This window comes from Bombyx mori, chromosome 8, assembly GCF_030269925.1.
Source record: "Bombyx mori chromosome 8, ASM3026992v2".
NCBI classification, from domain to species: domain Eukaryota; kingdom Metazoa; phylum Arthropoda; class Insecta; order Lepidoptera; family Bombycidae; genus Bombyx; species Bombyx mori.
The window spans coordinates 13,091,888-13,114,051 of NC_085114.1; the positions used below are offsets into that span (position 1 = coordinate 13,091,888).

General features: G+C 38.0%; 1 protein-coding gene across 1 annotated transcript; it reads left to right on the forward strand.

Annotated features, from left to right (window-relative positions):
* Positions 1 to 366: 366 nt before the first annotated feature.
* On the forward strand, positions 367 to 21,799 carry LOC101735878 (ubiquitin carboxyl-terminal hydrolase 5). The gene is made up of 17 exons (XM_004927065.5): positions 367 to 604; positions 2,904 to 3,029; positions 4,045 to 4,230; positions 4,389 to 4,495; positions 4,629 to 4,794; positions 5,528 to 5,695; positions 7,145 to 7,306; positions 8,462 to 8,565; positions 9,216 to 9,396; positions 10,081 to 10,292; positions 11,796 to 11,918; positions 15,821 to 15,935; positions 16,308 to 16,421; positions 17,118 to 17,268; positions 18,368 to 18,580; positions 19,099 to 19,208; positions 21,070 to 21,799. The coding sequence occupies exons 1-17, from the start codon at positions 500 to 502 to the stop codon at positions 21,130 to 21,132; spliced, it is 2,406 nt and encodes an 801-aa protein (XP_004927122.1). The 5' UTR covers positions 367 to 499; the 3' UTR covers positions 21,133 to 21,799.
* The last annotated feature ends 365 nt before the right edge of the window (positions 21,800 to 22,164 follow it).

Sequence of the window (22,164 nt, forward strand, 5' to 3'; positions counted from 1 at the left end):
TTAAATCCTTAGGATCCCCAGAGTACTCCACTATATAGTTATTAGTTATTACACTTGATATTAAAGATTCCAGTAAACGGTGACTTTATGTGTATTTGTTGATAAAATGTACTGCAAAAATTACCATTTTACCTAGATATGACTACACAAATTCAGGATAGAAAGCAACAATTGCAGCAACTGTTATCAAAAAAAATTTAGTGCCATCACTTAAATCATCGGTAAATTATAACTTTTTTATGTATATGGTTTATTATTATCATCTAATTTAATTCAATTGCATGTCAATTCATCATAGTAATTTAGTTTCCCAAATTAAAGTGTAGTGCGTTTTATTTCGCTGCGCTACAAGACTTGGCTTAAAAGACTAGAATCCAGGCCTTTAATGTAAAGAAGGTATTTTTAGTGCGACGCCGTGTCAGGTTAAATATTAGAAGTTTTAACAAAAAAATTAAATTTCTCTAGCTATTGATAGAATCCTTAAAGCACCGTTATCGATATGGCATCGTTAAGCTTATTAACGTCTCATTTGTCTAAAATTAAATTGCCAGGACCGCATCAGCTTGTGTACAAAGACGAATGTGTATATTCTTTTGACAACCCGGTGAGTTGCATTTTTTTTCTAACCTCTGTATTTAATGGTTTTACCTCATTTATCAAGTAATTTATTTTCTAAAAGGAAAAAATACAAACGTGTAGAGGTCACAATTTATTTCATGAAATTTGAATATGTGGTTGTACACACCAACACGAAGTTTCACCGAATCTACCTCAGTATCATATTGATAATAATTGACTTACAATATAATGAAAGCTCTTACAAATTGTATTGACAAATAATTTAAGCCAATAATATTTAGTTTTATTGTTTATTGCTCATGGCAGCTGCTGAGATTTTTTAATGTTGGTTTTTTATTCCTTGATCGCGATTTTTGTTTGTACCGTATTCTAATTCACTATGATTGTATATAAATTTATTTTAAGCTGCATAAAATATTAATTTGTCAATAACTCTCAATCATTGTAATTTTGTGAAAGTATTTACATATAATATTATTTTAATTACTTGGATAAGAAAGAGGAATTCCCAAAATAAAAAAAAAAATCGTTTAGATTTATTTGACCAGAAATAGTATAATAACTCTGATTAAAAATAGCTGTCCATTCCTTTACGGCAGAAATTGTTTATTCTGGCAATTGCTTTCATCATATGTGGTAATCATCACGAGCACACATCTACAGTTCTAACTAAATAATTTATAAACATCCATTTAGAACAAAAGACAATTATAAACAGCACTATAAATAATACTATTTATGCCCATAACAATAGTAATATGGTAGAAATTCTAAATAAAATTATATAATTAATGAACTGAAAACCTCACTGTGCTGAAAAACAAAATTAAATACATTCAATTTAATAAAATTTAACTAAACTATTGGATTTACTGTGTTCCCCTTAAAGTATTTTGTGTTCATAAAATTCTTGATTGCTTGATAAACATTGGCTACCACATTAAAAATTGACGTTCTCGTACCGTTCATTGAGTATGAACATAAAATAATGGACATTAATGTATCTAACACAACTGGACTCCAGAACAAGATGTTGTACAATAATTCCCTGCTTACATATGTCTTGATATTTGGTCTTTTAATAGCCATAACATGAATTTTGGTTAATATAATAGTGGAAACGGTTATTGGTACAAAGAAACTTATCATTACCAAAACAAACATATACACAAGCAGCTTTTTGTTCTCTAAATAACACACTTTTCTACATTTCCAGAATTGTTTTGGTTTTCGTATTAACGGAGCACTTGTGACATTAAACGATACTGTATCATTTTTAAAATTCAATATAATGTCATAAATATTTTTTAACACAGATTGAATATTGTCTGATGTGTTTCCAACATTAGATAGGTTTTCATATACTTCTAAGTAGTTTTCTGTAGAAATTGAGATTCGTAAATCGTCTGACAATGCTTCATATGAACAGTTATCATTCCTTAAATCCATCATGTTCATACATAAAGTATCTAAGTCTCGTACTTCACTCAATACTTTCTCTTTGGTATTGACTGGGTACATTGATAATGCGAGTACAATAGGAATGGTCCATTGTCCAGCTATCATCATATAAGAGACATATTCCTTACAAAATGTTGTAACTCTGAAGCAGGATGTTTCTTCATTGTGTAAATTTTCTCCTATTTCTTGTACAGTGTCTTCGTTTTCCTTTTTCTTTGCATCAGCTAAAATTCTGTAGCGCATATAGTTGTCTATTAGTAAACATAGAAAACTATTCACTAAAGAAACTATTAACGGTCCGTAACTTGTCAAGACAGCTGGAAAACCACAATGCATAGAATTATATTTATTTGATATTTTCTCTTGAATGTCACTAATTGTAACATCACTAGGGTTCATGTTGTGTATAAAACGGGTAATAAAAGCTAAGCCGATACAGATTAGTATTAAATTTTCTGAAAGTAATACTTTAGGAAGCAAGTTATTCTCTTTTATCAGCCTTTTTAAGTTTACAAGGCTCAGAACAAATCCACATAATACTAAAAACGTTCCCAAATACAAATCAATGGCAAGAGACATTTTTAGTGTTTCTAGCTTGAAGTTTGAATTTCAAGTGTGTCAGGTACCCCTATGCTACATTATCTACATGCAAATTGTTATAGGGGTGTTTGTATGCTTTTTTATTTTTTTATCAGCATAAGGCAGATAAAATATTGATTTTCCATTTCCTGAGTGAAAGGCATACTTAAAATTCATAAATTTGTTAAGCAAATGCACAGCACATACTATAGCAATATAAATTTGATGGATAGTTCCATATTCACATTGAAACTAGTTACATTATATATATTTACTTTTCACAGGAATCCGAGACGGGTCTCTATGTGTCCCTGGTGTCATTCTTGGGATTCGGGCGCAATTACGTTGAACAGTATTTCCAGAAAACCGGAAACGCCGTCTTCTTACATATCAGAAGAGAGAAACAACCAGTAAGTTTTTGACATTGTTGTGGTTCACAGATAAACATCATAATTGTAAAACTAAAATATCCTCCTCCTATCAGCCCATGGACGTCCACTGCTGGACATAGGCCTCCCCCAAGCTTCGCCACAAAGACCGGTCTAAAAATATATATATATTAGGAATTCGAATATAACGACATCCTTACTTCCTGAACTTCAAAATTTGTCTTTTCTGTAAGGAATCAAGTAGGTGGTATTCGGGAAACCTCCTTAACCAGTAGTAGTACACGCGAGTTCGGACCTATGCATTGTAAAGGAAAAGTATTTGTGCAGGCTTAAAGTATCCCTTCGCTCTGCTAAGGATTCGCAACAATATTCAAGCCAACTTCACGTTACGTGCCAAATGACGGATATGGAACACGGTGCTATTTCATGCTGAAGAATGCCAGTAACTCGAATGGTTGCAGGCACTCTGGAATTGCAGCGCTTCATAAATTGGTCTTTATTCGCATTTAATGTGCAAACTTGTGTCTTCCAAGGGTCGGATTGAACTAAATTAAATGAAATCGTCGTGGCCTAAAGGATAAGACGTCCGGTGCATTTGTATTGAGCGATGCGCCGGTGTTCGAATCCCGCAGGCTAGTACCAATGAAATACGTACTTTACAAATGGTCACGATTGACCTCCCCCGTTGAAGGAATAACATCTTGTAATAAAAATCGAACCTGCAAATTTATAATTTGCATAATTACTGGTGGTAGGACTTTTTGTGAGTCCGCACGGGTAGGTACCACCGCCCTGCTTATTTCTGCCGTGAAGCAGTAATGCGTTTTGGTTTGAAGGGTGGAGCAGTAACCATCTAACACAAGTTGGGCTGTGAGCTCGCCCAACCATCTAAGCAAAATAAAAAAAACGCTCTCCATAATTATACATTCATGAGCTCAATACTTTAGTATCATTCCAAGATATTATGTCCACTACCTTTCGAACACTCAACAAAAACCCTCTAAAATGTATAAAAAAATTTATGTTTTTATTGCAGATCCCTGAACCAGAGCAAACAGGCGATGGTCCCGAGAAGAAGATCACCAGGCTCGCCATAGGAGTTGAGGGAGGCTTTGATCCTGAATGTGGAAAACCTAAATTTACATACACTGATCATTACAGTGTGGTGGTGCTACCAGGATTTCACACATTCCCATGGCCTGATCCTAATTTACCAGAACCTGTAAGTTGTTCAAATCAATCGAGTAAAGTTTCAAGCTTATTATATATAGTACATATTATTACACAGCACACCATGTACAGATAATGTAATTTCTTATAAAACAATGCAATTTAAATACTATAGTTATAAATACTATATGTAGAAGTTTTGATTCTCAGGTAAAGAAATCAGTTCAAGCTGTTATCGATGCAGAATCACCATTCAAAATCGCAGAATTGGCAGCATTACAAGGCACCTGGGATGGTGAAAAACGTGAAGTTTCTGTGTAAGTTTTTTAAAATAAAATTTGAACTTAATTTCTTTTTATGTCCACCTGGTAATCTGATGTCTATCAGACACAGCCAAACTACTGTGTACCAATGACTATTTTACTAAATTTTAACTGAATACTCTTCCAGACACTCTGTTAACCTCAAGCAGCTGGACAATGGTATCCGTATACCTCCATCTGGATGGAAATGTGAGAAGTGTGACCTGACTAATAACCTCTGGTTGAACCTGACTGATGGGTCCATACTTTGCGGACGTCGCTTCTTCGATGGCACCGGAGGGAATGATCATGCTGTAAGTACAAATGCACTTATATCTACTGGAAGCACTTTTGAATGTGATGCCTTCACATTAAAAAGTATTCTTTAACTTTTAATTTAAAAAATATTCATTTTGGTCCTGTCCACCTTTTTATGTGCAATAATCTCTCTCGTCAGCAATGCCAGGGGCAGCGGCTTGGCTCTGCCCCTGGCATTGCTGACGTCCATGAGCGACGGTGACCACTTACCATCAGGTGGGCCGTGTGCTCGTCTGCCTACAAAGGCAATAAAAAAAAAAAAAAATCTATTGCCAGAAAAATGAGGTTGAAAATTGTAAACCACTTTTTAATTGTTACCCTCAAGTTTACTTATTTTATATATTTATTTAATATATTTCGCTTTCTAAGTCATTGATGTTAACGTTTTTTATTTGTATTTTACTCAAATTTCTCTCCGTCGATATTAACTAACTGTGATTGCCAACTGACATGTACTGGTGATAGGATGTATTGCAAACCTGTATGGGTAGTAAATACGATTCGGTTACGAAGTATCAAGTAGTCATGGGTTAACTACAATTGAGTCTTTAACTGTCTAGGTGGCGGGGTTGACGTTGTGATGTCTATGATCTTCACTAATGCCACCACTACCTGAAACCAATGACCGGTGACTCATTCACCCGCTTACTATTTAGAACAGTTTAGAAAATGGTATTCAAATGTTATGTGTTTGCCTCCTTAAGATATATAGATTGCATTTTATTTCAGGTAGAACACTACAGAGAGACAGGCTATCCACTCGCTGTCAAGCTGGGAACCATTACCGCTGAAGGAAAAGGAGATGTTTTTTCGTACGCTGAAGATGATATGGTGGAAGACCCATTTCTCGCTGATCACCTCAAACACTTTGGGATTAATGTACAGCAGCTGCAGAAGGTATGCTCGATAGACACAAATATTTTTGCACAGCCAAACCTCTATATGTTTCTTGAGGCTTAAGCAACATTGGAACAATTTTTTGCAAAGTTTTTAATTGTTATTAGTGGTCCCGCAGTAGTCGAAATTCGACTATAATTAATAGAAATTATAAGTTTGAACATTATTAAGGATCTACAGTCAAAATCTGTTATAACGACATCGAAGGGACTGCTCATATTCAGTCGTAAAAACCGATAGTCGTAACAACCGGTGATGTTTGATGTGTATCGTGCAAGTACAAACAAATCGATAGGGAATCATTGGCAAAATATATTTATTCAACTATATACATTTTGTTTATTACACACAAGTAAAATGCATATTATTTTTCTGTGAGCATAAAATCTGTAATTTTGGTCTGTTTGGAACACTTCTGTTATGCATAGATATTTTGTAATTCACGTTGGATTTTAATTAACGTATCGTCATCGCTCTTTCCAAATTGTTGAAATTGTCGAGTGTGATACACCATATTCCTTTGCTAAGTCTTTGTTTGAAATTCTGCTCTCTAGCTTGGATATAATACGCGATTTTTCTTCAATATTAACTTGTTTTCTTTTTCTTTGCGACTTTTTTAATGTTTCACGAATAACTCCACAAAGTTTTGGTGCGTCTTGTGTATAGATAAGTAGCAAACTAACTGAAGAGATATGAAGAAGCGGGCTTTGACTCGACTGCATGCACGTGTTTTGTTTCTAAGAATTAGAAAAGACCCTACACTAAACTAAATTCTATTGTTTTTTTTCCTGATTTTAATAGCCATTGAAGACAAATGTGGATACCTATTCAAATTGTTTACAATACAGCTTAGCCGGTCGTTCTAACAGATCTAATTCTCCGAAATATTAGTTAAATGTGGTCGTTTTATGAGGTATGTCGTTATAAGCAATGTCGTATAAAGCAATGTTTTTAATAAGGCGGTCATATGGCATTCAGCCGGGACCTTTGTTCTAGGTTATTATAACCGGCATGTTGTTCTAACCGATGTCGCAGTAAACGGTTTTGACTGTATTTTCAAAGATACTTCTGTAATCACAGATTACGACTACACTATAGAGAAATAAATATAAAGATAAACAATACCTATTAACCTATTCTCAATTTGACCACAGACTTGAAGCAATAACAAAGTGACAATAAACAAAGAGTATATATATATGTGTGTGTATGTCAAATACATGGTAGTGTGTGTAATGTGTTTTTTAAAGTATTAATAATGCATAATTTAAAAAAAATATTAGCATTCTGCACTCCTTCTCTGTATTCTCTTTAAGTGTGGGAAATTTCATACTTCTCCGTCCGCGCAATTTTCGTAAAAAGGGGTACAAAGTTTTTGCTTCACGTATTATTTTAATATATAGATAATTTATTTGCTGCCATCCCTATTCTCATGATATAATTTTTCAGACAGATAAATCTATGGTGGAATTAGAGCTCGAGCTGAACCAGCGTTCGGGAGAATGGAATACCTTGCAAGAATCTGGAAGTGATCTAAGACCACTGCACGGGCCCGCTCTCACTGGACTCAACAACTTGGGAAACTCTTGTTACATCAACAGCGTCGTACAGGTCATTGACACATTGACACGCTTTTATCCAATTGATTAGAATCTTTTTTTTTATTGCTCACATGGGTGGACGAGCTCCCAGCCCACCTGGTGTTAAATGGTTACTGGAGCCCATAGACAAATTCGACGTAAATGCGCCATCCATCTTGAGATATCAGTTCTAAAGTCTAAGTAGTTACAATCTGTTTGGGCAATGAAAACTTACAACATAATTTTTACCAAATTCTAAGTGTCCGTTCAACATGAAACTTAGCACATATATTAATGATAATAGAATAAAATATTTTATTGCTCTGGCCTAATAGTTTGACCAGGATCGACTTTAAAAAAATATGTATTTGATAAACTAAGAGCTATAACTGCTTTGTGTTAAATGGTCTGAGCTAATTTACCCACCTACACTAGCTAAAAGATACTATAGAAGTGAAAAAGGTAACTTCTACTACTGACCGATGATAGTAAAGCTGCACAAAGAGACAGACAGAGAAATTTTGTAACAAAAAATTAAACTCATACAAATAAAGTGCGTCGCCTTAATTTGCATCAGTAGCTATCATACAGCAGAAACCCGCTAACGACATTCTCAAGATAAGTTCTCATAAAAACAAGTTCGGCAGAGCGACGCGGTCTGCGCAGCAAAAACACACGCTCAGTGCAAGATCTTACCTTTGTCGTTCTCTCCAAACAATATCACTTCTCGTCCCTTTATGCCAGGGGTGGGCAAGCAAATGATTTGATAGTCGGGCCACATTGCTGATGAATATTTGACCTCGGGCAATACAGTTTTTTTCTAATTTTATATTGTGCGACTATTATACATACTGTAATTGTTCAATTATCATAATTATATTTTCGAATAGGAGGCCCTGAAAAGAGCGGTAGTCCGGGAGAAAATTTTGGCTCCCACCGGGCCTGATAATATGTATCAGTATTGCTTAAGATTGTATCTAAAAAAATTTATGCACCAATTTATGTTAGACAAAAAATAATATTTGTGTTTTTAATAATAATATATACAATGCTTCACGGGCCAGACAAAATTCAACCGCGGGGCGCCATTTGCCCAGGCCTGCTTTATACCGATGGTACATTTTTTTTTTAAACGAAATTGTATAGTCGATAGTAAATTTACAATTGCAAGTATTATTTGTTTCAGGTGATGTTCCGAATGCCCGACTTCGTGCGTCGCTACGTGGAGGGGGCTCCGGAGATATTCGCCACCTTCCCCGAAGATCCGGTCAACGATTTTAATGTTCAAACGTGAGTCTTTGTCACGCGGTGTCTTTTATGTCATTTTTTTTTATTGCTTAGATGGGTGGACGAGTTCACGGCGCACTTGGTTTTGTAGTGGTTACCGGAGTCCATAGACATCTACAACGAAAATGCTGTCACCCACCTTGAGACATAAGTTCTAAGGTCACATTTGTACAACGGCTGCCCCACCCTTCAAACCGAAGCGCATTACTAGGCAGGGTGGTCTTACCTACCCGTGCGGACTCACAAGACATCCTACTACCATTAATTAGTGTGAACCTTAATGAATTTCACCTAAACATATTATTACGCCCGTAAGAGTAACGCCATCTGTCGCCGAGTGGCTGAGCAAATATCGAAGTATCTAGTAACATATAGAACGCTCGAGAAGTACAATGCCGTCTATTGTCGGATAGCGGAAACACACGTCGAAGGTACTCGACTTGTGAGGAATGCTCTCGACGATTCTAGCGATTTCGTCTCGACCTTAGTAATCGGAACTACTCGAACCGAATTGAGAATTTTAAAGTGTTTTTGTGTTTTAAGTGTTCTAAGTGCTAATACAGCTCTAATTTATACTTCGGTAGAAATTTTATTTATCCCGAAACCCAGCGCGTAGTATTATGTATATGTTTGTAATTAATCGTCGTTTGTAGCGCAAAGCTGGGCGTGGGTCTGCTGTCGGGCCGGTACTCGACCCCGGACCCCGAGGGGGGCCAGCTGGGGGTGAGCCCGCACATGTACCGGCAGCTCGTCGGGAAGCACCACCCGGAGTTCGCCACCAAGCGGCAGCAGGACGCGCACGAGTTCTACTTGCATCTCTTGACGCTCCTACAGGTAACATAATAAGACTAGTAGTTCCGCAGTAGTCTAAATTCGACTAAAATTAATTGGAATTGTAAGTTTTTACACGATTATGATTGTATTTTATACTTCTATAATCACAAATTTCGCCAAGACTACACTATAAAAAATACGAACAAAGACAAACAATATTTAATCTCGATTTGACAACAGACGTCAAGAACAAAAGTTTGACAATAAATAGTATGCATGCGTGTGTGCGTCAAATACATGGTATGTAGTGTGTGTAATGTTTTCTTTATTGATTTAATGTATCTTTTATGCATTATTTAAAAAAAATATTAGCATTGTGCACTTCTTCTCTGTATTCTCTATAAGTGTAGAAAATTTCATATTCCGTCCGCGCAATTTTCGTAAAAAGGGATACAAAGTTTTTGCTTCACGTATTATTTATATAGATACATGATGTATAATTCGAAAGTAAATATACGATGTATAAGTATGAAATGAAAGCATAACGAATTAATTTGGTAGGTAAAAACTATTTCTTAGATCTGATAGTAAGTAGTAAGCACAACATGAACATGAAATCGTCGATAAATATAATATTTATAGTTCTACTGGTTTAAATTAACTGCGTTTCCTGTTAGTGTGTCCCAGACCCGTTTTGTTAATAGTATGAATATCGAAGAGTGCATGTTAAATTCTAATCAACAGCGAAACAGCCGCCACAAGCCGAACCCTGCGGACTGCTTGAAGTTCGCAGTGGAGGAGCGCATCAAGTGCTCGGAGTCGAACTGCGTGAGGTACACCACGAGAGCCGAACATCATCTGCCGCTGCCCGTGCCCCTCTCCGCTGCTACCAACGTGGAGCAGGTCCAGCAGTACGAGGCCAGACGGGCCCAGGCCGAAGCCAGTGGTCAGAGATTGTGAGTCATTAACATTTGTATCATATATATCGACACTTGAAAGGCAAACGTGACTAAGTGACAGTGCGTGAACTTTACAGTACACTAATTTAAAGTTGTAATACCTGAAAAAAAAAATCAATTCTAACGAATCTAGCTGTAGGATTGAAATGATTTTAATAGAACTAGAAATAAATTTTTTTAGCGCATCGAATATGGTTATTGCCTATCATTTATGTACAAAGCAGTTATTGTCGCTTAGTCACGTTTGCCTTTCAAGCGTCGATATATTGTGAACTAGCTGACCCGGCAGACTTTGTGCCTCAATCTATAAATAAAAGACCTAAACTTTTGTGTAAAATAAACTTAAAACTAACAAAAAGAATGAATTCGTCCGACGGGGGACACGTCAAAAGAAAAACAAAATTGTTATCTTTAATTAATTCCGAGCCTTTTCATATTTATCTACCTTTTAAACCTTCTCTGGACTTCCAAATCTACAAATATCTATATAGTTATCAAACTAGCCAAATCTGAGAAACTCAGTGGGCTGTGTCTGTGGGTTAATTTACTCGTCGTGCCCTTCGTCGCAAGCGACGGGTTCGACGAGAATGGTGACCGGTGCTTGAGGTGTTTGTTACTGCTATTTTTCACTGTGTGTAGTTGTAACGAAAATAAATTACAGAATCCATCTTAACTATGTTAATGTTATTTTTAACTTAACAAGTTTAATTTACTTGTTGTAAATTTAATTACTCAACACTAGTTTATATTTCTGTTTCGTTGTGCCAATTTAACAGAGCATGACTACGCATTATTTTGTTCTGACGTAACGACATTGGTGATACTGGCAAGGACACGGTACAGCATAAACCAGTGCTGCCAACCCCGAGAAACTAAAAATACTGCTCACCAATAAAAAAATAGGAGAAAATAGTAGATTAAGTAAAAATACTGTCCGCATATAATTAAAACAATTACCTGCTTTTATTATTTACCAAGATTCAAATACATTGTTATATTATAATATTGATCACAACACAATAAAAAACAGCAGGAGGACTTTTCTCAGTCGATGAATCACTGCTCATTTTATCAAATATGTTGTAAATATTGTTTTTTAATATAAACGGTGGGATTACATATAATTCACTAATTCAAAGCTTGAAAGCTGTAACAACAATACAATAGGGTTTTGGCCTGTAGCTGTCATTCTTAAATTGGGATTTCCCCATGCATAAAAATATTTCTGTTAATCACATAGAGTTTAGTCGGGGAATTCCCTCGAATCCTGACAACAGTAGATACTGTCTAGTGTGATTGCAATCTATTACATAGTGGTTATCAAAAAATATTTGCATAGTGTCATAAGTGGCACTGAACGCTAATTGAAAAACAATAAATATTAGGAATGAAACAGAAAACAGGGGTGTCAATGTGAAAACGAATAATCTAATGTTAAAAAAGTAAGGATGGTAACACTGGCATAGACATTACCTGTACAATATCGCAAACTTTTTACAGAGACCCGGCCCTGGTGGTGAGGCCACACATTCCGTTTAAAGCTTGCTTGGAGAGTTTCATGAGGGAGGAGACAATTGAGCAGTTCTTCAGTAGTGCCTTAAACAAGAAAGTCACCGCACATAAGTGAGTCGAAAATGTTGGGAGGTCAGAATATATCCACCGCAATGTAAAATTTGAATTGCACTAATATCTCTAAAGAATCTTACAAACAAGTTCTCAATTAAGACATTCCAACGACCGACTTTTGGCTGAACATTTCTCCCGCAAGATTTGCATTTTGTTGTCAGCATAACAAGAAAGTTGTAAAATATTGATATAAATAAACTGAGTTAAAAGAATGAGATATTTAAAGTATAAGTTTGAATAATATACCGAATCACATCTTATGTTTCCGTGCGATCAAACAATTGGTAATTTAACTTAAAAATATAAACATAACATTCATAATGACGACATCCAGGGTGGGCCTTAGCCTGGTCCAGTATGTCTCTCCAGACTGCTATGCTCAGGGCTTTCTCCTTCCAGTTCCTGACACCGATAGCTTTGAGGTCATGCTCTACACCATGTAACCATCGGAGTTTGGGTCTGCCATGACTTCTGCGGCCCTCTGGTTTGCCATAAAGCAGTTGTCTTGGCATGCTGGTCTTTTCCATTCGAACTACATGTCCTGCCCATCGTAGGGGTCCAATTTTTTTTTTTATGAAATTTTATAAAAAATTTATGAAGAATGTATGGCCCAAATCCCTGTGACTCCCGGACGTGAACACACTTACACGAACATATTCGAAACCATTATTCATAAAAGTCATCATCATCATCATCATTTCAGCCTATCGCCGTCCACTGCTGAACATAGGCCTCTCCAATAGATTTCCAGTGCGACCGGTCCATTGCCACCTGCATCCAACGAGACCCAGCACTTTTTACTAGGTCGTCGGTCCATCTAGTAGGTGGCCGTCCCACACTGCGCTTGCCAGTACGTGGTCGCCACTCCAGGATCTTTCTGCCCCATCGACCGTCCTCTCTTCGTGCTATGTGGCCGGCCCATTGCCACTTCAGTTCACTAATTCTACGGGCTATGTCAGCAACCTTCGTTCTTCTACGGATCTCCTCATTTCGGATTCGATCACGTAGAGAAATGCCGAGCATAGCCCTCTCCATAGCTCGCTGCGCGACTTTGAGCCTTCTAAAAAGATCCCTAGTGAAGCACCACGTCTCCGAGCCGTAAGTCATCACTGGTAACACACATTGGTTGTACACCTTTGTCTTAAGGCACTGAGGTATTTTGGACGAGAAGACGTTGTGCAGTTTACCGAACGCTGCCCAGCCGAGTTGGATCCGTCTACTGACCTCTCTCTCAAAGTTGGACCTACCTAATCGGACTGCCTGTCCTAGGTATATATATTCGTCAACAACTTCAAGAGTAGAGCTCCCAACAGTAACTATGGTGGGTGCAACATGGACATTGTACATGATTTTTGTTTTGTCCATGTTCATTTTAAGACCCACTTGTTGAGAAACCCTACTGAGGTCACCGAGCATACGCCCTAAATCTTCCAGCGACTCTGCCATGACCACGATGTCATCGGCAAACCGAAGATGAGTGATGTATTCGCCGTTAATATTGATGCCAAGTCCTTGCCATTCCAGAAGTTTGAAGGAATCCTCCAGAGCAGTGATAAACAGTTTCGGAGATATCACATCTCCCTGTCTCACTCCTCTCTTTACAGGGATTTCCTTCGTGCAATGCTCCTGTACTCGGACTGACATGGTGGCGTTATTATACAAACACTTCAATACTTCGATGTACCGGTGGTCAATACGGCACCGCTGGAGAGATCTAAGGACCGCCCATGTTTCGACGGAATCAAAGGCTTTCTCATAGTCCACAAACGCTAAGCATAATGGCCGATTGTACTCTTCGGTCTTCTGTACAATCTGCCGCAGCGTATGTATGTGGTCTATGGTACTGTAGCCTTTTCGGAAACCGGCTTGTTCGGTAGGCTGGAAGTCATCAAACCTGCGTTCGAGACGCTTCGTGATGACTCTCGAGAACAGCTTGTAGACATGGCTCAGCAGTGCTATGGGCCTATAGTTCTTCAATAAGGTTTTGTCACCTTTTTTGAAGAACAGGATCACAACACCCCTGTTCCATGCCTGTGGCGGTTTTCCATCGAGCAAAGAGGAATTGAAGAGCTTCTGAAGGACTTTCAGTACCGGCGTCCCGCCCGCTTTCAGAAGCTCCGTAGTAATTCCATCCTCGCCCGGTGCCTTGTTATTCTTAAGCTGTTTGAGAGCCATCCTAATCTCGTACAGGCTGATGTCCGGGATGTCTTCGGTGTAGTGTCGGGTTAGCTTGGCTCTAGGGTCTGCAGCTAAACCTTGCGGTTCAGCTGAGACCGAGGTAAACAGCTGCCCGTAGAACCTCTCTATCTCCCGCAGGACCTCTGACTTATTCGACGTTACACGTCCATCTTCGGTCTTCAGCTTCGTCAGCTGGCTTTGCCCAATAGAAGCGTCTCTTGCGAACACTTTAGAGCCTTGGTTTCGCTCAATCGTCTCTTTGATACGCTGAGTATTAAAGGAGCGTAGGTCGTGTCGCAAGGACTTCATGATATGTCTATTGAGTTGCCTATATGACTCAGCGTCCTCCGAAGTTTGGAGCGTCATCAAACGTCGACTAGCCATGAGGTTTCGGGTGCGGTCGGATAGTTTCTGAGGTCTATTCTTACGGTGGGTTTTGAAAAATTTGGATCCTACCGTACGGACAGTCTCTACCAGCCTGCTGTTTACATCGTCCACTGATGCGCAGCTGTTTAGCCATTCGAAGCGATTAGCCAATTCGAGTTGAAAGCTCTCGGGGTTTTGGATTTGTGCATTCGACGGTCGAAGCGTTGACTTCATCAGACGCGATCTTTCCAGTCTGACATTGATATTCAACATGCCTCTGACGATTCGGTGATCACTTCCTGTTTTAACACTGTTGATCACAGAGACATCGTTGAATATCTGTCTGTTGGTGCTCATGATGAAGTCAATTTCATTTCTTGTTACACCGTCGGGACTCAACCAGGTCCATTTCCGTTGTGGCGGCTTCTTGAAGAAAGAATTCATCATAAAGAGTCCTTCCTTCTCCATAAAGTCCGCCAGCATCTGTCCTCTGGGATTCCGCTGCCCAAATCCAAATGGCCCCACTTTCAACTCATCATCGCCTCTACGGCCCAGTTTTGCATTGAAATCTCCCATAACAACGTTAAAATGTGATTGGGAGTTACGTATGGCCCTACTAATGTCCTCATACGTAGCTTCCACTTCATCGTCTGGATGTGACGTCGATGGGGCGTATACCTGTACAATCTTCAGCGAATACCGCTTTGAGATTTTGAGGACAAGGTATACTACCCTACTCGACACACTTTCGATGGCCACAATGTTGTTTATGAGAGATTTGTGGACGATAAACCCAACACCACCTTGGGACTTCTGTTCTCCCTCCCGGTAGTAGAACAAGTGGCCGGACTGTAAGGTTTTCGTATCCTCCCCCTCTCTTCGGATCTCCGATAAACCAATAACGTCCCAGCGCAACTTGTTCATTTCTTCTTCCAGCTCTATTAGCTTCTCGTCCAACCTCAAAGTGCGCACGTTGTATGTCACCAGGGCCAGTTGTCGTTGTGAAGGGGGGTGGTAGCCGGATCTCTGCCGGGGATTCTTAGCACCCCTTGCCCCGCCGTTACCATGGCCGCTACCGTAACCAGGAATAGCGGGGCCGCCGGGGACTAGGGGCCTGGTTCTGCGGTGTGCAATCATTTTGGAGGTTTATTAGCCTACTGGTACCACGCTGGCTAGACGGGTTGGTACAGGGTTTAATTTCGAGTTTTCCTTCTCTCACACTAGTAAATATTGTGTGTTATGCTTTCCCTTTTGTCGCCTCTTACGACTCCCCTGGGATGGTACTGGGGGTGGTGACAAAAGTATTCTAATGCCGTCACCACACGGCATTCATAAAAGTACTTGTCTCTTTTCAGAATAACTCGACTAGCGACGTTTCCTGACTACCTCCTGATACAACTTAAAAAGTTTACTATCAAAGAAGATTGGACCCCTGCAAAACTTGACGTGGCTGTCGACATGCCTTGGGAGGTTAATTTCATTATATTTATAAAAATCTTATAATTTATAATTTATTTTTTTAAGTATTAAAGATACAATTTAGAAGTGAGTAACCACACGATACGCGCCGTATTAAAGATATTATTATTATTATTAATATAAAAATGTTTCTGTCTTGAAATGAAATTGAAAAAAATTTGATTAACATTCGGAAAGTACTTACTGACACCGCTACGAAAATGCCGAAATGAACGAGATGCCATATCGAATGTTTTAATTTCATAGTGTGAACCTTCAGCGAATCGTGTTCATTACTGGGGGTCAACGACCGTATTTATTCAAATGTGACATTTTAGCTGGCTAGTTATAACTGTAAGAAATATTTATTTTACATTACTACAGGTGGATCTAAGCAGCCTCCGTGGACGAGGGTTGCAGCCTGACGAGAAGCAGCTGCCCGAGGCATCCCCTGACACCCCAGCTCCTACATACGATGAAGTATTACTGTCACAACTGGTTAGTTCCGTTGTTCTCTAACAGAGTCTTTGATTCTGCAAGCTTCAATGTGGGATTGAAACATATCTTATTGTGATCCCTTTTATTTCAAAATTCAAATCCTAATAACTTAAAAATATACAACTAATTTATTTTAGTCGTAGTAAGACGAGGGAATTATAAAAATCAACCACAGTTGATCTTTGTATGTACAGTCTGGAGCGTGTGACAGCCGTAACACACTTTACTTACATAGTAACGGTACAGCCAGCAATAAAACAATAATTAACCTTAATGCTAATCAGTTTAGTTCTCGACTTTCTTCTTAATTCATCCTTTTGTAATGCTACTTTTTGGCTGGGTTTTGTGTTCATGCGCGTCAGTACCATTGAATTGCCTGTTTCGGATTGACAATGACGTATTCCGTTTATTAGGATAGTATGTACCCATCGGATCGAGAGATTGACCTTGTAACTGAATTCTAATATGGTTAGTTCACGTTAGCAGTTGCCTGCGAACGCTGGTGAGGAGTGATCGCCGTCCCTCTTGGAGGTCAACAATTCGAGGGCACTGTGCAGCCTCTGTTCCTGCCAAGAGGTGTCCGTAAACCTGTATATCTGATATATCTGAATTTAACAGATGAGATAATTAAGAATCGTTTTTAAGCAATTCATCGTGTTTGTAGTTTTAAAAGTAATAAAATGCTTCGTTCGACAGCTCGACATGGGGTTCCCGGTGGAAGCGTGCAAGAAATCTTTGTACTACACCAACAACTCTGGTATCGAAGCCGCATCCAACTGGCTCATGGAACACATGACCGATTGGGACTTTGAACATAAGTTTGAACCGCCTGGGACTAAGCCTTCGGGTATGTTTTTACACTGCAACTAACGAATGTAGAGGCTTCAGCTTTAAAGCTATCTAATATTGCTAGATTTTTTTTAACTATATAGGTAAATTCAATTTATATACAACTACCCACGTAGCTTTACAACTGGTACAGCATAACAAATTTTCAATAATTTTACTTAAGTTTTATTATTATTATTTTAGTTAAAGTTTATAGTAAAGTTTTAACAACTACAGACAAAAAACGAAAACGGTCAATACTCTAGTCACACCGGCTTATGTAAAAGCTTTATAATCTATACTATAATATTATAAAGCTGAAGAGTTTGTTTGTTTGAACGCCCTAATCTCAGGAACTACTGGTCCGATTTGAAAAAATCTTTCAGCATTAAATAGCCCATTTATTGACGAAGGCTATATATAGGCTGTATAATATCACTGTAAGACCAATACAAGTGGAGTACCAGTAATAATGTTCAAAAATATTTTCACTTTCTATGTAAATGAAGTGGGGGGTAAAATTTACTGTTATGTCTAAGTAACTGTTCCACGCGGACGGAGTCGCGGGCAAAAGCTAGTTTATAATATGAAAGTACATCATTATACCGAATCATTAATTTGCTCCATTAATTCCAAGGATAGCATTGACTCCGCACACTATTTTCTACCTGTGGCCACTCCATCCGGATTTTTTTTATTGCTTAGATGGGTGGACGAGCTCACAGCCCACCTGGTGTTAAGTGGTTACTGGAGCCCATAGACATCTAGAACGTAAATTGGCCACTCACCTTGAGATATGAGTTCTTAGGTCTCAAGTATAGTTACAACGGCTGCCCCACCACCCTTCAAACCGAAACGCATTATTGCTTCACGGCAGAAATAGGCAGGGTGGTGGTGGTATCTACCCGTGCGGACTCCCAAGAGTTCCTACCACTAGTAAAAAATCATTATACCGATTTGTACATCATTATACCGAATCGTTAATTTGCTCCATTAATTCCAAGGATCGGTTTGACTCCCCACACTATTTTCTACCTGTGGCCACTTCGTACGGATAGGTAAAACCCAGAACCCGGTTTAATTATTTGGCACCTTTAATAATAATTTACAACGTACAGATGCGGCCGTGGGTGCCAACGTTGATGAAGCAAGCGTGGAGCAGATAATGAGTATGGGATTCACTCGGGCTCAGGTAGTCCGCGCGCTTGGGGCCACGGGCGGTGACGTCACACGAGCGCTTGACTGGATCTTCAGTCGCGCTGATCAACTCGACCTGGATGAACCCACCCCGGGACCTGACAGGACACTTGGATGTAGGGACGGACCAGAAAGTTAGTGTTTTATATATTTATCTGTTTTATTTTTATTTGTATTGCATAGATGGGTGGACGAGCTTACAGCTCACCTCGTGCTAAGTGGTTACCGGAGCCCATAGACATATATAACGTGAATGCTGCCACCCACCTTGAGATATGAGTTCTCCCTAGAACTCATATCAGTATAGTCACAACGGCTGCCCCACCCTTCAAACCGAAACGCATTACTGCTTCACGGCAGAAATAGGCAGGGTGATGGTTACCTACTTGTGCAGACTCACAAGAGGTCCTATCACCAATAAAATCAGTCTTGATGTTTACATGTTAAAATAATCTTCGTTATAAATCTGAGCATTTATTCAGGCTTATATGATGTCATATCCTCAAACATCATCAAGCTAATGATGCTGCATTTTACAATTTTTACTGTATGTAAAAGTAAAGCTAAATATACATTGCATTTCTTATAAAGATATCTCGAAGGTCTATGATACTTTCCATAGTTGTTTAACTTATGTATCTCTTAATTTCAGAATACAAACTGATAGCATTTATATCCCATATGGGCACTTCTACAATGGTTGGTCATTATGTGTGTCACATACTCCATGAAGGAAGATGGGTCATATTCAACGACAATAAGGTATGTCAATAGAAAATTTAAAAGAATGCTGACGAGAACTTATCCCCCAAATAAACCAATTGGTTGGTATTTGTTGGTGTGTATTTTCATTTTGCTTAACAGTAAATGAACGTTTCTATAATTTAAGAAAGGAATTCTATAAATATTATGCTGTTAACCAAAAATAATGTACCTTGTACTAAAAATTAGTTTATCGGAATTCTTACGATCTGTTACGTCTTCTCCATTGATACCAAAAGGAGACAAGCTTTGTTAGATTGAATCGTGCATAATACAGTAAATGTCGCCACATACGAGGGCTGCACTAAAAGTATCGGGAATGGAATATTTCCACTGTTCCTGTCATATTAAAATCTTTTTAATTGAAAACTCCTTGGTTTTAAAAATCGAATACCATTTATTTATTTAAAAAAAGGTCTTGTCACGAGGTTTTGTCAAACTTGTTTAGTCGTTGAGAAAATGGAATTGACTCGAGAAAATTCAAGAGCAATGATTTATTATGACTTTCGAAGTGGTTTAACACAAAAACAGTGTGTTGACCGGATGATTTCTGCATTTGGTGATGAAGCCCCATCCAAAACCACAATTTATCGCTGGTTTGCTGAGTTTCAACGTGGACGTGTCAAGCTCAGTTATGATCCCCGTCAAGCTCGTCCAAAAACTGCAGTCACCCAAGAAAACGTTGATGCTGTGCGTAAGCTGATTGAGGAAGATCGACATGTGACATACCGCGAAATTCAGGCAACTTTAGACATTGGCATGAGTCAAATACAAATAATCTTGCATGAACAATTAGGTGTAAAAAAGTTGTTTTCTCGATGGATACTGCATTCGCTCTGTGAAGAGCAAAAAGTGGCTCGCGTTACTTGGTGCGTCAGAACTCTCGAAAGATTCCACGCAGGATCCTCAAATGCTGTATACAACATTGTATCAGGTGACGAATCCTGGATATATGCGTACGAACCCGAAACAAAAAACCAGTCACGAGTTTGGGTGTTCGAAAATGAGTTAAAGCCAACAAAAATTGTTCGTTCACGGAGTGTTGCAAAAAAAATGGTGGCCACGTTTGTCTCCAAAACCGGCCATGTTACGACTATTCCTCTTGAGGGACAAAAAACGGTTAATGCAGAATGGTATGCTAGCATTGGTTTGCCACAGGTCGTTTCTGAACTCCGTAAAGAGAACTGCAACCGCCGCATCATCCTCCATCACGACAATGCGAGTTCTCACACCGCGCATAGAACAAAAGAGTTTTTAGAGCAAGAAAACAGAATTATTAGACCATCCGCCGTACAGCCCCGACCTAAGCCCTAATGATTTCTATACTTTCCCTAAAATAAAGAATAAATTGCGTGGACAGAGATTTTCATCACCTGAAGAAGCTGTGGACGACTACAAAACGGCCTTTTTGGAGACCCCAACTTCCGAATGGAATGGTTCAATGATTGGTTCCATCGTATGGAAAAATGTGTCAAATTTGAGAATACTTCGAAAAGCAATAAATACATTTTTAAATAGTAATGTTGTGTCACTTCGTTAATTCCCGAAATTTCCAGTGCCGCCCTCGTAAGATAGTTTGCTGCTAAAAAAGAAATAAAATATCAGAAATATTTTAGTCTAACAAAAATATGAGATAACACTGATGTCTAAGTAAAATACAAAATGACATATACCAGTACCGTATACAATTCATAATATATACGATTTGTAATGTACCTATAACAATTTTCGTATACAGATTTTTAACATTATTGAACAAATTGAAATGATTTAACCCAAAAATATTTTTTGTTTTTATTATTAGATCAATGTACAATATAGTACAGAGTGTATTATCTTAATCAATTTTTTTTTCTTCCAGGTTGCTCTCTCAGAGAATCCGCCCAAAGATCTTGGTTATTTATATTTATATGAGAGGCTATGATTTCAGAGTCATTGATATATACAACCAAATACGTATTGGCTTGTTAGACTGTTTGAAAATGTAAGAGATTTAACAAAAATAACAAAATTAGGTATTATTTATTTAGTAAATAAAAAAGTAAGGTATAAATTATTATTTTCGTCAATGATAATTTAAGTTTACCAGAGGCACAAATGTGTGCACTGCCTCTGTCATTAAAAGAGTTTTATATTACGTCAAGTATACATATTGTCATACTGACATACAACGCTTAACTTTTTGCCTTAAGGTATGCCTTTGCAACTAAAGCAATAATAATTTATATTTGTCTTAGAAATGAATACAATGTATGTTACCTGGTAATTTAAAATATCATTGAAACTCATTAGAAAATCCATTAGTTTGTTTCAAAATACATCCATCATTGATTTAACATTGTTACAATGTTTGGTATAATTTTTAACAGTGTATTCGTTCCAGTGTGAATCTTAAATGTATAGCATTTATTTGTTTGTTCTTTGTATTTCTTTGCTTTCTTTGTAATAAATTAATATACAAATGTTAAAAGTTAAAATGTATTTGATATTTCATTTATGTATGTGATTCAATTTGCATGATTAATGAAACATAGTGTTCCTGAATTAATGATAAACAACGAAAATATTAATAAAGTATGCTCTCTTAGTAATGTTTGTTTTATTTTTCTGTATGGATATGACTGGATTAATCAAATCACTATAAATTAATTAGTAACTAGCGTTCTGTCTTGGATGCGGAAGGCGGAGGACCGCATTATGTGGAAGGCATTGGGGAAGGCCTATGTCCAGCAGTGGGCAGATAAAGGCTGATGATGATGATGATGTTCTGTCTGGGTGGAAGCTCATACTTGGCAGTAGTATGAAAGGAAATTTATATTCTTTGATAGGGTTTATACTATTTCCATACCAAATGTCGTCGTCCTAGTTTGACACACTCACCAAAATAAAACAGTGTTATTACTGTATTAATATTGATCATACCTAAACTATCAGTTTTTATTTCAAACTAGCTGAC